The sequence below is a fragment of the Echinops telfairi genome, unplaced genomic scaffold (assembly GCF_000313985.2).
Source record: "Echinops telfairi isolate 266 unplaced genomic scaffold, ASM31398v2 ScPeMD7_7474;HRSCAF=8512, whole genome shotgun sequence".
NCBI classification, from domain to species: Eukaryota; Metazoa; Chordata; class Mammalia; order Afrosoricida; family Tenrecidae; genus Echinops; species Echinops telfairi.
Genome location: NW_022111378.1, coordinates 7,495,719 through 7,509,710, shown reverse-complemented (window position 1 = coordinate 7,509,710; position 13,992 = coordinate 7,495,719). Strand labels below are relative to the sequence as shown.

Here is a 13,992-nt window from a genome sequence, read left to right as displayed (position 1 = left end):
GTAAAGGAAAGGGTCTACATCCTTAAACTCTTATCTAGGGCACTTTCCAGAGAATCGCTCTTCCTCCTTCCGCTACTATTTTAAACTTTTAAAACTCTTAGCATAGTGTTTAACATTGTTCAATTACTATGTACAGACACCGAAAAGGCTCAGCTTCTTACTAACCCTTCAGAGAGGAAGTAGAGTATAATAATTATAAGCGTTATAAGCAGAGGCCGCTCGGATTTCAAACCCCGGGTCTATCCCTTATAGCTGTGACTGTCCTGTTGTGGGAATTAAACGAGGTAAACCCAGACAGTTGGCACGGAGGGGAGGATGGGGGAAATGGGGCGCTGACAACGACGAGTTCAATGAGAAAATGTTCTGAAACTGATGGTGGTGATGATTGCACAACTCTTCCTAATGACTGAACGATCAAATAATACATGTGAAGTATATGTGAGAAGAACTTTTTGAAAAAATTCAAAGAGAAAATGTCAAAGTACTGAAACAATTACCAGCATGTGGCAGTCACTAATACTGTTTTCTATCCATCTATCAAAGCTAAGACTAGAAGGGGGAAAAAAACCTGACAGTCTATAGCACATTAAGAAATTAAGCCAAACATTGCTGCAAGTATACATCATGTTTTTTCCATCTACTGGGGCACAGAATTACAGAAATTTGATTTCAATCACAGAGCAGGGGGGTGGGGGGAGGAGATCCAAGAGAAGATCCAACCTAGACTCCCTCCACCGTTCTCACTGGCAGGGATGCCAGGCCAGGTGTGCACCCTGGGAACATCAGCCACAAGCCCTGGAAAACCCCAGGTGTGCAGACGAAGACAGAGCTGGTGTAAATGCATTCATGAGCGGCACTCACCTACTGTTGAGGCCAGTCATTAGCCGTTGGTTTTCTCTCATACATGTCAGAATTCATGACACACACGGTATCAGATCCCCACTAACGCCATGGAGCCCAGACCAGGGGTCAACAGGAAAGGGCAGTACACTGGGTTTAAGGTCCCAGCTAAGAATGACCCTTCTACATTTCAAATTCAATATGCAATCGAGACTGTGGACGACTCACAAAGCCCAAAGTATTTACTCTCCTGGTCCTTTCCAAAGAAGTATGCCACACCCTTGCCCGAGAAGAGCCCTCCCCAACCCTCATACCTGTCCTGTTGAGCCTTGCCATGTTCATCATTGCCTCTTGGTATGCCAACTCCACATCTTCTTGGGTAACCACTAGTTTAATTTTGTTCCATTTCTCAGGCTAATAATAGAAACATAAGTGAGGGGAGAGAAATTGATTAATTTTCACTTCTTGCCATGGACAAAAAGCCTATTCTTTCCTAACTCTTCTTTTTTGGGGGTCTAGTTTTCAAAAAATGTCCCCCTTGTGACTATTACGTGTCCATCGGACTATCATAAGTATAGTGATAGTCCCCGCCCCCGCCCCGTCTGTCATCGAAGACTAGAGTTTGAGAGACGAAACCCTGCACAGGGAAGCATCGCTGCCGTGGGCAGGGAGCAACCGGCGTGGGCACGGCGGACGAGGTGTTAAGCCACAGTGCTGACTGCCATCAGCTCTATGAATCTCTTCTACAAAACGGATGGCACTGCCATTCTTATTGCCGATCTACCTGACTCTGGAATGACATCACCTTGCCGGCCAAGCAGATGCGGAAACCAACCCGACTGTGTGCTCGCTGAGGTGGGTCTTGGGTGACCACCAAGGTCACCTTCCCGACTCCCTGTGTGGCTGTCAAACAAAGCCCATTTACCCTCACAGTGCAGGCCACATGGAACAAGACTTCAGGCACGGCAGGCTCTCCGTGCAAGTTGCAAAATCAGATGCTACGATGCCATCACCAGCCCTCCTTCATTCATTATTGCTTTCATGAACCCACCTGCTGACACTGGGTCCAGGTAGACTCCTGTGGGATCCAACAGGACACAGGAAAACTGCCCATGATGTTCCCTAGGCTGGCATGTGACGGGAGCCAGGTCTTATCTACTGCTGAGCAACTACGGGGTTTGAACCCCAACCTTTTCAGTTACCAGCCAAGCACTCAAATCATGGGGCTACCAAGGCTAACATGTAATAACTAGGCATTCTTGCAAAACAATTCTTGCAAAACTACTTAGGTGCCTTTCCCTCTTGTCAGCATTTGACCTCTCCCCCAGAGATAGCAACTCTTCTGAATCTTGTCCTTCTCAATCCTTTGCCTTAAATTAACAAATAGCATTCTCACAAATATCGATTCATCAACAACATACTCCCGGAATTAATTCCTTCGCTAATTCTAAGCATCAGACACAAAAGTCAAGAAACATGAAGCCAGATTAAAACCGTGAAAAGGCAGGGCACAGACGGGAATGGAAGGGCAGAACCCCAACCGTGCTGTCGTTGGTAGCCCCTTGTCTAGCCTGCCTCCAGCTTCCTTGCTAAACCCTGCAGGCCTGGGTGGTTGTACCCAGAGCAACTGGGGATCATTTCTCAGCAGCGGCTGTCCAACCTGATTTACAGGTGTGAATGCTTGATGCAAACACTTCCCCATCACCACTGGGGGAGCGGAGAAAAATGTGAAGAACGTGGGCCCTCCGTCAGAGAATGTCCCTCCCCTATGAGGCAATGGTACAGCTGGAAGATGAACGATATAAAAGACGTGCTCTTCCTTTGCAACCATTTCTCACTCGAGATCACAGTTGCAGAAATGAAAAGTACAGGATGACTGAGGACAACACAATCTTCAAAACGTGCGAGTTACTGCAGCGCTGGAGGAGGGGGGGGCTGTCTCCACAGTCTCTACATTCCCCACGTGAGAATGACACTGGAGACATCACGTTGTGGGAAACAGAGAACCAGGAAGAGAGTGTCTGAGGACAAGTTCTTTATTCTAGTGTTAAAGAAACCTGGAGGCCGGGATTCTGGGCAGAGGGAGGACTTCCCACTTGTGAGTGAGAAAATTACCACACAAAACAACTCCTTCCTCCAACCAGCCAAAACCCCAAACAAACAAAATCCCACCTGCTGGAAATAAGTTGTCAACACCCTGCGCTTCACTGATACCCAGACCACCACTTCTCTCTGTTTACTCGTGGTGCTGTTTCAAGTGTGAAAAATAAAGCAGCAAATCGACAAACCCAACCTGCCCCCACCCCAAATTCTCTATTTAAAATCTTTAAGACTCCAGGCTGCGACATACTTAAGTCATGCATTCAGTACATGAAGCTTTCATTCAATAAAGGAAGACAGGCGACTGATAGGATTGGGCTTGGCCGGTACTAAATTTCTCTGCAGTAGAACTACAGGACCCAAGTTCTGAAAAGACGAATGGCAGAGAATGAGATGTTCCGAATCTGAAACACGGTCTCACAGCCTCGGGAAAGACGCGCTTTATGGAGCGGGGACCTCCCGTCAGGGGGAGACGAGCACGCGTGGTCTACAGAGGGAGACGCAAGACGTCTGACTCCCTCCCTGCTCCAAATCCTCTGACAAAAATCACTCATGGTCCCAGAGAGGCACCGCGTAGCCCCGCCCTCCGTAAGTGACAGAAAGTGATTCACTTACAATATCCAGCCACTGGTGCACCGCGACCGCCACCTGCGTCCCCAGGGGCTTCGTCAACACAAGCACATCTCCGGGCACGGCATTATCCGGCCTGAAGAAAGAAGAAGGAGAGTCTCTAGTCAAATAAACCAAAGAAACGTTCATTAAATAGGCGAGAAATTCTGTTAAACACACATCTGTACAAGCATTTACTGAAATTTAAGCCAATCACCACCACCACGGCGCAATTAGCTACCTCGAGAACAGAAAACACCATTTTCCAAAAACCAGCCCTTATGAAATCAGACATGTCGTTCACAACTCAACTCTGAACTAACCGTACCGTAAAAGCCGAAATGTTCTTATACTTTACTGCTGGTGTGCAACCTATGAATTCACACAACGTGATCCACAAGCCAAGTGTGAGAAATTACTGGGCTCATTTGGAGTTTCTGGTTGTTGTTTTTAAAAAATAAAATACAATCACATATATGGGCTCATTCGTTCTTTACGAGGCCAACAGTAAAAATAGTCACTCAAGGTTGATGCTAGATCCGGAAGCAAAGCTGCCAGACAATGGCTATAAATGTTGTACTGACTGACAAAAAGACAGGCAAGGGATATGTCCGTATGAAAATATGCTCAACCTCACTCAGGAACAGAAATGCAAATGAAAAGCACCAGGTTGGCAAAGAACCACCATGGCACCTGGGTTTTTGTGACGTGGGCCTTGCTCACCAAAACGATGACGTTGCATGAGAGATTTTAAGCTCATGAACCAAGGACTGAAGATATTCAAGGCAAACTGTCTGTCTAACGTCCATGGCCCAGGTCACCCTGGTCACAACCTGTAGCCACGCCCGGAAAACGGCAGACGTACGGAAGCCCACACTGACATGAAGAGGTCAATGATGACCTCGGCTTCAACTGTTACCGAAAGACTGGCCACCTGACTCAGAAGCCTTCTTATGCTCAGCACCAACAAGCCCCTCAGATCCAGAAGAGGAGGACGGACCATGACCCAAGAGGTTCAGACAAATGGTTTCAAAAAGGGGTCAACAGATTTGTTTCAGACAGCACTAAGGGCATAGAGCAGGTCTGCCAATCCAATGACCTGCTCCACGGTCACTTGTTTAGAGCAGTGGAAACGCGGAAGCGGCCGGCGCTTGAGCTGGGAATAGACAAGGAGAACGAGCTTCAGGGTGGAGGGGTAGTTGAGGGCAAGTTACCGGGGTGAGACAGGCGCCAACGTCGAAGGAGCCACCGGATCAAGAGTCTCGTTTAAAATGCAAACTTACAAGGGCGGCAAGAGGAAGATGTTGTTTCTGTGGGAGGGAAAACACTGGGGGGAGCACGTGTGCACTGCTGAGGGAACCGCAGATGGCGAAACCTCTAAGAAGGGCTGTCTGGAGCCGTCTGACAAAAATCACAGTGCCAACTGGCCTAACCACACTAAGGTGTGAGATCTCTTCCCAACACGTGCACACGTGCGCCGTGACTCATGTACACGCCTACTCGGTGGATGCTATTAGGGACATCAACATCATTACCCAGGCTACGCACGTCGATAGTGAAGTGGTTGAACAGACAGAGGGCCTCTGCCCTGTCGATCTTTTCACACGTTCTGACTTCTAACAGTAAGTGTTGGTGGGGAAGTGGAGAACTGAACACTCCCCGAGGCGGTCCTGCTGTCACACTGGGTGGTTATGAGTGGGAATCCACACCCCAGGCCGGCACGTCAACCACGGGCCACCGGCCAGCAGCAGCGAGAAGACAAACCAACTCACATGATGAATTCGTTGGGCTGGCAGACGGTGGTAGCGACTCCTCCCAGGACAATCCAGGGGTTTAACACTGTTTGGCCGCCCGTCACAGATGTCCCTGCTTCCTCTGCTGCATCTTTGAAACCCTGTATAATTAGGGGCATCACTTTATCCCTTTCCTAAGGTTTAAAAGGACACAAATCAAAAGTCAAATAATTCAACACCTGGGAAAGAGAGTTTATCGTCACAGGTACAAATAGGGTCATAAAAGCTTTAAGAAGTTCTGAATGTTTACAGAGGGGTGACTAAATGACAGGAGAGCCACTTTGTCAGCTGTTGGAAGATGCGCTGGTGCTACCAGGTGCATGAAGCTCAGACAACAGGGAAGCCCTAACTATAACATGGCTGGTCCCACAGTGCGGCAGCTCAGTCTGAACTCAGCTTCTGAACCCAGAATCACAAGCCCAGCTTAACAAGGGTTCACCCCCCAGCCCAGTGGCTGCCCATGTGTGTGAGGCACGCAAACACTGGTTGAGGGCTGTGGCGGTAACTTTCCAATGGGGGAGTCCTCCCTGAGCTCACTGTGCACGACAGATGCATCCCCCCCTCCCCCAGTCCCCCCAAATCCTCACCACCACGACAGCAAGGACAAGTACCTGTCAAACCCACCAGCCGGTGTTCCATCTCTGCTCCAACAACAAGCAGAGGCAGGAAGGGTGTGGCCCTGCAGCCAGGCAACTGCCCCACCACTGGCCACAGGAGAGCTGAACCAAAATGCAGGGTGGGTGCACGGGCCTCCCTCTGGATATCAAACGTGCACTATTACTATGCCCTGAGCCTGATTTAGAAGAAACGGAAGCCCCTGTTGGCTCAGCCACCCATGCGGGAGATAAGCAGGTGTAGTCTAGTGTCACTTTTGTGGGAGAAAGATAAGGCTTTCCGCGCCCACAAATGGTTCCAGTCTTGGAAGCCCACTGGGGCAGTTCCCGCTGTCCTCCAGGGTCACTCTGCGCCCGAACCGCCTCAAGGGCAGAGTCTGAGGGCGTCGTTTCGTTTACTGGACACCCCACGACACTGTGGCAAGCAGGACTCACGGGAACCAGCCCGCCCGGCTGCCTGTTTGCAGAGGGAAATCAGGTCTAAGCGTCCACTCACCCTGTCAGTCATTTTGTTACTGATCCCGAGCAGCATCAGCATGTTGTCGCACTCGGTGACCCCCATTGCGTACAGATCGCTGAGGACGTTGGCACACGCTATCCTGCCCTGGGAAGAGAGGGGTCGCGTGAGAAAGGGCAACGAGGTGGGGCGGGGGGATGTTTTCCAGGGGCAGTCCTATGCAGAGGCCTTCAAGAACTCGGGGGATTTCCTGGGAAGGGCCGCTACTACACTTGTGGTCCCTGTGTCTCGGGCAGCCCCACTACCTGCACTGTGAGGACAAGGGCTGCGTCTGTCCCTGCCCGCCGCACACACCACACGTGTATTTATTTAGGCAGGCACCATGAGTCTGAGGGAGAAGACAGGCTGCAAAAGTTTAGGAAGAGCTTGGAGAGAGAAGGTTGAATAACTGTCCTAAAGCAAACTTAAAATGCTGACTGTCTCTGATTGGTTTTAGAGAAGGTGACAAGTCTTATACACTTTGGTTGGGAAACTTTATAGCTTCCTACGAAGGCTGTAAAAAGCATAACCGTTGTGCTTGAGAAACAAACAAAAAAATAGAAGCAGAATCTATCCAGCCTTAAGTCAGACTGTTTTCTAAAGAACAAGAGAAGCATTTCCCAATAAAGCACATTTTAATAGAAGCTTTAAAATGGTATTCAACAAAATAGATTTGTAATAAAGATTAGTTATAATATTTTAATATCGCTAGTTAAGATCTTTAAAGTGTACATTTATTTTCCTTAGGCAGTAGAGGGGGGAAAACAAATTTTTCTTCTGAAATTAAGCTAGCCAAACTTCCAAGCATCCCTCTCGGTAATTATCTGATTGCTTATGAGCTCACGGTAGATCAGCAATTCGCCTCAACGGCCTTCTCTTCTTTTGAACAGTACCAAAAACCTAACCAGCAAGGCCGACAGGTGGCTTGCAACTTGGAAATGCCAGCTGCGGGTGAGGGTTGCCACACTCCCTGCCCTTCTGTCTGGGCTCCCCCACGCTCTGCGAGGTGCTGGGCTCTGGTCTTCTTGGCCCCCAGGTGAAATAACACCCGGGTGTGGCGACCCCGCCCAAACCCGAGTATTGCTCTAAGGAAGGGAACAGATGGATGTGCACAGGGAGAACCGGTTTCTAATCACCAGTTTACTGGATTCCAGCACAGCTACCTCATCACCCGAGGATGCTCCCACCCCTACACCCAGTGGTGCAGCCTGATCCCAGGACCCTGCCAGGGAGGGCACCTGGTGTCTTAGAACAAAGGGCTCTGCCAATCTTCACGGGCTCCGCCTGGCAGGGAGGTGGCAGGGTTATGGTTGGCAGACTGGCTGGCTGCCACCATTTTTGAACTCTTGAAAAAATACCTGCAGAGAATGACCCAGAGCCTGGAATTTTAATCCAATGGTTCAGTCATGTATAGGCCCAGCGGTGTACACCATAAAGAAGCTGGGGGGGTGGTGGGGGGTGGCACGGGGTGTGAGCAGACAGCCTCCTCATACTTTGTGCTGGGAGAATGTCAGGCTCCGCTCCTCTAGCCTGACACACGGGAGGGATGGAGCTCACAAGCAGTTCAAGGGAAACAAAAGGAAGAAAACCACGAAACCGCCTGTCAGCAGCCGCTCCATCAGAGCGGTACACTGCTCTCACGCACAGGTGTGTGCTGGGCTCGGCAGAAGCAGAGCCAGTCCTGGTTCTCCTAGCCTCGGTGTTACCGACTGCTGCAGTTTGCCCCGAGTCTGGGCCGATACCTCAATGTACCAAGCCTAAGTGACACAGAGCATCATTTGATACGGCAAAACCGAAACACCCCCCCACCCCCACCCCCCCCCCGTGCGAAACCCCAACTACAGACAGAAAACAAGCTTGCAGGAGGGAGAACCCTCCTGGCCACACTTACCATCATGTAAGGGTCGTCGACGATAGGGTAAATATAATCCGTGGTCTGAACCAAGGACAGACCCCCGTGCCGCAGAGGAATGACACAAGTATCCATCCCAATGCCTGCAAAGATGGAAATCACCATCATCCAAAGACGCCAAGGAGCAGCCACTCGGCGTTTCACAACCGTGCTCTGCACACGGGGACTGGCAGGACACGCTTACAGCCCTGCCTGCTGCCAAGGCTGCGCTGTTTCCTATCGAGGAGCCTGGCTAAAGTCAATGTGAAACATAACCGGCTGGAGAATAAAAACGTGCTGGTCATGAAGACTGACTTCGTGGGGGCACGCTTTTTAGACATTGGCGAAGCCGTGGGTGAGGCTATCGCGTGGGTACTGCTGTCTCGCAGCGGCCGCCAGCAGAGAAAGCACGTGGGTACTGCTGTCCCGCGGGGGCCGCCAGCAGAGCGCCTTTCAAGGGAGGAAGTGCAAGTGGGGGCTGGGCCTGGGTCCTCCGTGCAAATCTGTAGCCAGAGCAGGGCCTTGCCACTCCCTCATACGTAAGATGTTAAGTCCACAAAAGTTCTGCCGGCTCTGGGATCAATTTGTTAATTAAGTTCCCAGAGCATTTTTACAGAGGAAATCTTAAAATCCTGTTTTATTAAATCCCCAAGCCATAAAGTCTATTACTCTTCCGGATAGACTGGGGGGACCCCAAGACTATGGCCCTTAGGTCTGGAGATGAACTCACCCGCCCTGTGCGTTAAATCACCATCCACGTAGGATCAAAGGGACAACACTGGACACAGGCATGAGGGCCAGAAGGTTTAGGAAAGGAAGGAGGGACATGGGCAAGACAGGAAGGAAGTGGGCAGGGTGAGGGCACAGAGGGCAGTGCAGTGCGGGCGCTGAAACAAAACATGGATGAACTGCTGAACGTAACCTGGCGATATGCAAGATGCCACTCTGACTCACTTTTACTATGGACAAGCACTGGCCCAACGCTCACATACTCTTCTGTTCATTCATTTCCCCCCTCCAAGTCTTTGACAGAACTAGTTCAATTTATTAAAAATAATCTGTACACAGTGGGTTGAGTAGAAGTAATTCCTTTCCCCAGAAACCAGTCTTGTAGCCTACACTACTGTAGACGACTTCTTTAAAAGTGCCTACAGTGCACGTTTTACCAACTGAGATTGGCATCCCCACCCGGCAAGCTGAGCAAGTCTCTCTGAAGAGGAGGCCTTTGTGCCCACTGACCAAGGGCTTCGACTTTGCAGCCGAACGACGCCAGGGAAGGAAGATGAGCACAGCGGAGAGGTGGGCAGAGGACTCTGCCCTTCCGGGTCCCAGTGAGGCAGGAGCCTCGGAGTGGCAGCCGCTCTAGAGCGCACGGGCTGCATTCGGTCTGCGGCAGGCAACCCCGCTAGGCGTAGCTACCTCCTCCCGTCCCACAGCGCCTCCTGGTCTTAGCCCAGTATGACCAACGCCAAAAATTAATCACGCTGCATTTTAAAAAGCCACAGACACCGAGACTAGAGTCCGATTTCTTACTAAGCGAGACATCGGAAACTCGGGGTCAGACTCCCAGTTCTCATTTGTACCAGGCAAGAACACGTGCAGAAGCTCATCTCAGCGGAGTTCAAGTTCACAGGGCTCAGAAATGTCAGCCCACGGTGTCCTCCAGCGTTTAACAAGGCCAGAAAGGGCCCTTCAACTCATGTGCATTTTCCCTAAATTGATAACCCCATTCTGAGTCTCATTCTGCCCACTTTGGAAAAGCCATGACATAGTTTTCCTGAGAGAGAAAATTAAAGAAGCAGCTGCTGAAGGCTACCTTTCGAAAACAAAAAACAAAAACGCATAAACAAAACCCCACACTCACTGACATTCAGTCGACTCTCACAGCCCTCCTTTCAGGCAGGGCGAACTGGCCCTGTGGGTTTCCGAGACTACGGCTCTTTATGATAGAGCACACAGCCTCATCTTTCTCTTGTGGAGTGGCTGGTGGTTTTGAACTGTGGGCTTTGTAGTTAGCCACCTAACACATAATCACTATGCCACCAGGGTTTCAAGGTTAGCTTAAGATGTTGCCAATATAAGTAAGCTTAATTTGGATGCAATAGATTTGATTTGTGATGCACTTTATTTTAATTAGTTAACTGGCATCACAGCATCTCAGGATGACTCTAGGGCAGGAAGGTGGCCACGCAGTGCCCGCCTCTCACAACCCTGCACACCATGCCCAGCACCTGAGCAGCTGAGAGAGGCAGCTGCACCAGAGAGCACGCCCTTCGCACGAGACAAGGACCGTGTCATTAATGGTGCCTGGGATGATTTATAACGGGAATATTCTCATGTGGTGAAGAGAGTCTACTGAAATCAGGTAACACACTCCTTTATTACTCCTGCATTGCTGATGCGGCTACTAGGGAAAAACGTTTTGCTTCCACAGGGCTGGGCTATTGTTAAGTTCACAAATCCCTGACTGAGTTAAAGGGACAGAAGGTGGGGCAGTCGAGCCATGGGCCTTGGGAAACCAGCATACTCCATTAAGAGGAGGGGCAATCCAGGTAGGGGCAGGTGGGGACAGAAAAGAAAGTTACAACATGAACAGCCCAAGCTGAATTATGTCAGTGAGGCTAAAAACATGAGTTTTCTACAGAACCCTGCCGAACACACTCCATCAAAACAAACCAGCCCACATCATCACATTACCAGCAGTAATCAACACCGCCTGGCTCTTAAATACCAGGAAAGACACGGGCCACATTCTAAGACACACTTTAACATGTCTGGGTATACATCTAACAGATCACCCTTCGATTAATTAACAGTATCATACACAAAATATGATTGGAAACAGCCTATGATAAACACACTCCTGTTTCTACAGATAATATACATCCATGTACAAGTTCACAGCCCCTCCCCCGTCTGACAAGCTGGGACGGGGCTCCAAACAGCGAGTCACATGGTGGGTGGTGGGAGAGCTGGAAAGTGAGTCCAGCGGTCTGCCAAGGGCCACCTCACGCCTGAGCTTCATGAGGGGGGGGGTGGGGGGCACAGGAAAAGGACCCAGGCCAGACCCAAGCCCGGGCAAGGGAAATCCCAAATGCTCTACAGGATCTACAGGGATTAGTTCAAGATGTAAACAAAAACTGCTATTTTACCAAAAAGTTTTTAATTAGTTTATTTCTCATGGCACAGCCACCTATGTGCTTTCTCAGTATATTCCCGATTTTTTTGGATGAGCAAGCAGTCATCTTCACGGGGTCTTCCCCCAGGGCGTAGAAATCAGCTAAACAACCAGAACTGTGTGCGTGCTGCTTCCTAGTCAGATGGAGACTGGTGAGACGTCTAAGACAATGACCCTGAGCCTTCAGGGCTGGGACCGAACTCTCCCCAGTGGAACAGTCAGCCACCTAACATCAAAAGGGGAGGGCAAAGTCCAGAGGGTTAGGAAAGGAGGCAGGATGAACAGGAAACAGGGAGGAAGTGGGATGTGATGCTGCAATGAGGGCGCTGCATCGATCAGATGAATCAGAATGTATTTGAATTGTTGAATGCCAACGATGGTCTGCTCTGTAGTCTTTACTCACACAGACAGGGGGGGCTGGGGGAGGTTACACTGAACTCCTAGGGCCCTGCAGGCCTTCAGAGAGTTTATTTCCCTCCCTCCCTCCCATCCAGAGCAATTCTTGCTTTTATCTGCTTTGTGTGTTGGGGAAGAAAGGAGGCCCCTGGGCTCAGAACCAAAGCTGTAAGACAGAGCTTTATAACAAAATGAGCAAAAATAAATGTCACAAAAACCTTATACAAAAGAGCTAATCAATCACACCCTGACGAGAGACTACCCAAACTTCCAGGGTACATATCAAATGCCCAAAAGGCAGCATGATATCACTGTCTTGCAACAGGCACATAGTAAACAGGGCAGGGACAGCCAAGGCATTCTCTATCCATGACAGGAGCCCACAACTGCTTTCTTGGGGGCTGTGTTTGGGAAAGGACAAACCACTAATGACATCAGGAATTTAGTAAAGGAAAAAGACATTGCTCCAAAATCCCCACCAGGTCCTGGGGGGGTGAATTACAGGTTGGGTCCAGTCTTCTGATGTCTGCTTTCCTCTTCCGCTCCTCCCACCCCCCTGAGGAGCTTGACACTACACAGCTCCCCACAAGCTCCCACTCGGGCCAAAGCCAACTAGCACCAAACCAATGAACCGAGCTCATGGTCACTGAGTGAGATTCGCAGCCAGTCCACGGGCCAGGGTAAACTGTCTGCCCTGTGGGTTTCTAGAACTGTAACGCCTTGCAGGACTATAAAGCCTTGTTTTTCTTCCATGGAATGGGTGGTAGTCTCGAACTGCTGACCTTGTGGTCAGCAGCCCAATACATACTAACCCTCCACCACCAGGGCTGCTAAGGTATAGCACAGTGCCGAAAGCACCCAGGCCAGGAAGAGGATACAAGCATGGTAGAGATATAGTCAGAATAAAGGCACACAGGAGTTCCTCCTGAATTCAGAGGTAACCGGAAAATCCTATGGAATAAAAATGTTCTGACAGTCCATGTCTCAAACGGCACTTAATAACTTAAAAACTATCAGAGGACACATTCTTGAAGCATTTCAGGTTCTTCTGAAGACAATACAATAACACAGCAGTTATCAGTTTTGCAGTTTGAATAATAACAAAAGTTTCATAGGAGAGAAGCTTGGGTACTGCTAGCTACTTACTGACTCATGACTCATTAAGCAGACAGTAGACGACGACGGTGTACGTACCCAGCCTAGGCATCACTGCCCCCAGAAACTGTTCATCTTCTTGGAAGTGGTTCTCTTGTAAGGATTCCAGAAGTTTCTGCAAGACATCTTGGGGCACTTTGCAGCCTGTGCCCTTCAGTTCGGTGAATCTGGTTAGCCGGAAGCCTTTGTCCAATTCGTAAGTTTCCGGGTTAAAGGACTCCCGCACAGACATGGTTCTGGGGTGCACACGCCTCCCAGCTTAGCTTCTTTCCCTCCCTCTCCTAGTCCGCTGGTTTCTTCCCTGGTCCACCTAAGTGTCACCAAAACAGAAAGACATCATGACAAGAACGCCAGTACCTGCCAAGAAGCGGCTGAAGACAGTGCGTGTGACAAGGGCGGCAACCACTGATGGCAGAGCAACTCGGAACGGGGACCACACCACGGATGCCTAAGCCAGGCTGCGCTGAGGAAGCACTGTGGGCCAGCAGGCTTCCTTGACCCGGTGCCATCCTGAACACGGCCCCAGAGGTTCTTCGCACACACTAGTATGGGAACAGAGCTTCGAGTCACTTCATCGGTTAACTTGGATGCACAGTGGCTTCTAAACTAGAGCGCCTACCTAGAGCAACTTTTCTGGGACACCTTTCTGCCCTGTCTAGAAAAATAATATGCCCCCATAGAAACCGTGTGGGAAAAGACATGGATGCAAATGCACTGGCAAAGACAGTGGCTCTCAACAAGTGGGTCGAGACCCCTTTTGGGGCCGAATGACCCTTTCACAGGGGTCACACGATTCATAACGGTAGCAAAGTGACAGTGATGAAGGAGCAACAAAAATCATTTTATGGTTGGGGGGATCACCACAATATGAGGAACTGGATGAAAGGGTCGAGACATTAGGAACGTGGAGAACCAGTGGG

General features: G+C 49.9%; 1 protein-coding gene across 2 annotated transcripts in view; it reads right to left on the bottom strand.

The window, feature by feature from the left end:
* The window catches only part of SEPHS1 (selenophosphate synthetase 1), a 19,192-nt gene extending 5,705 nt beyond the window's left edge, over positions 1–13,487 (bottom strand). The window contains exons 1-6 of one of the 2 annotated variants that reach the window (XM_045285640.1): positions 13,112–13,487; positions 8,344–8,447; positions 6,453–6,560; positions 5,322–5,443; positions 3,556–3,646; positions 1,155–1,254 (exon numbers count right to left, since the gene is read on the bottom strand). In XM_045285640.1, coding sequence (XP_045141575.1) covers positions 1,155–1,254; positions 3,556–3,646; positions 5,322–5,443; positions 6,453–6,560; positions 8,344–8,447; positions 13,112–13,304 — 718 coding nt within the window. In that variant the 5' untranslated portion in view covers positions 13,305–13,487. Of the gene's footprint in view, positions 1–1,154; positions 1,255–3,555; positions 3,647–5,321; positions 5,477–6,452; positions 6,561–8,343; positions 8,448–13,111 lie in introns of both variants that reach the window. The other variant, XM_004714099.3, reaches the window with a different exon arrangement.
* Between the last annotated feature and the right edge of the window lie 505 nt (positions 13,488–13,992).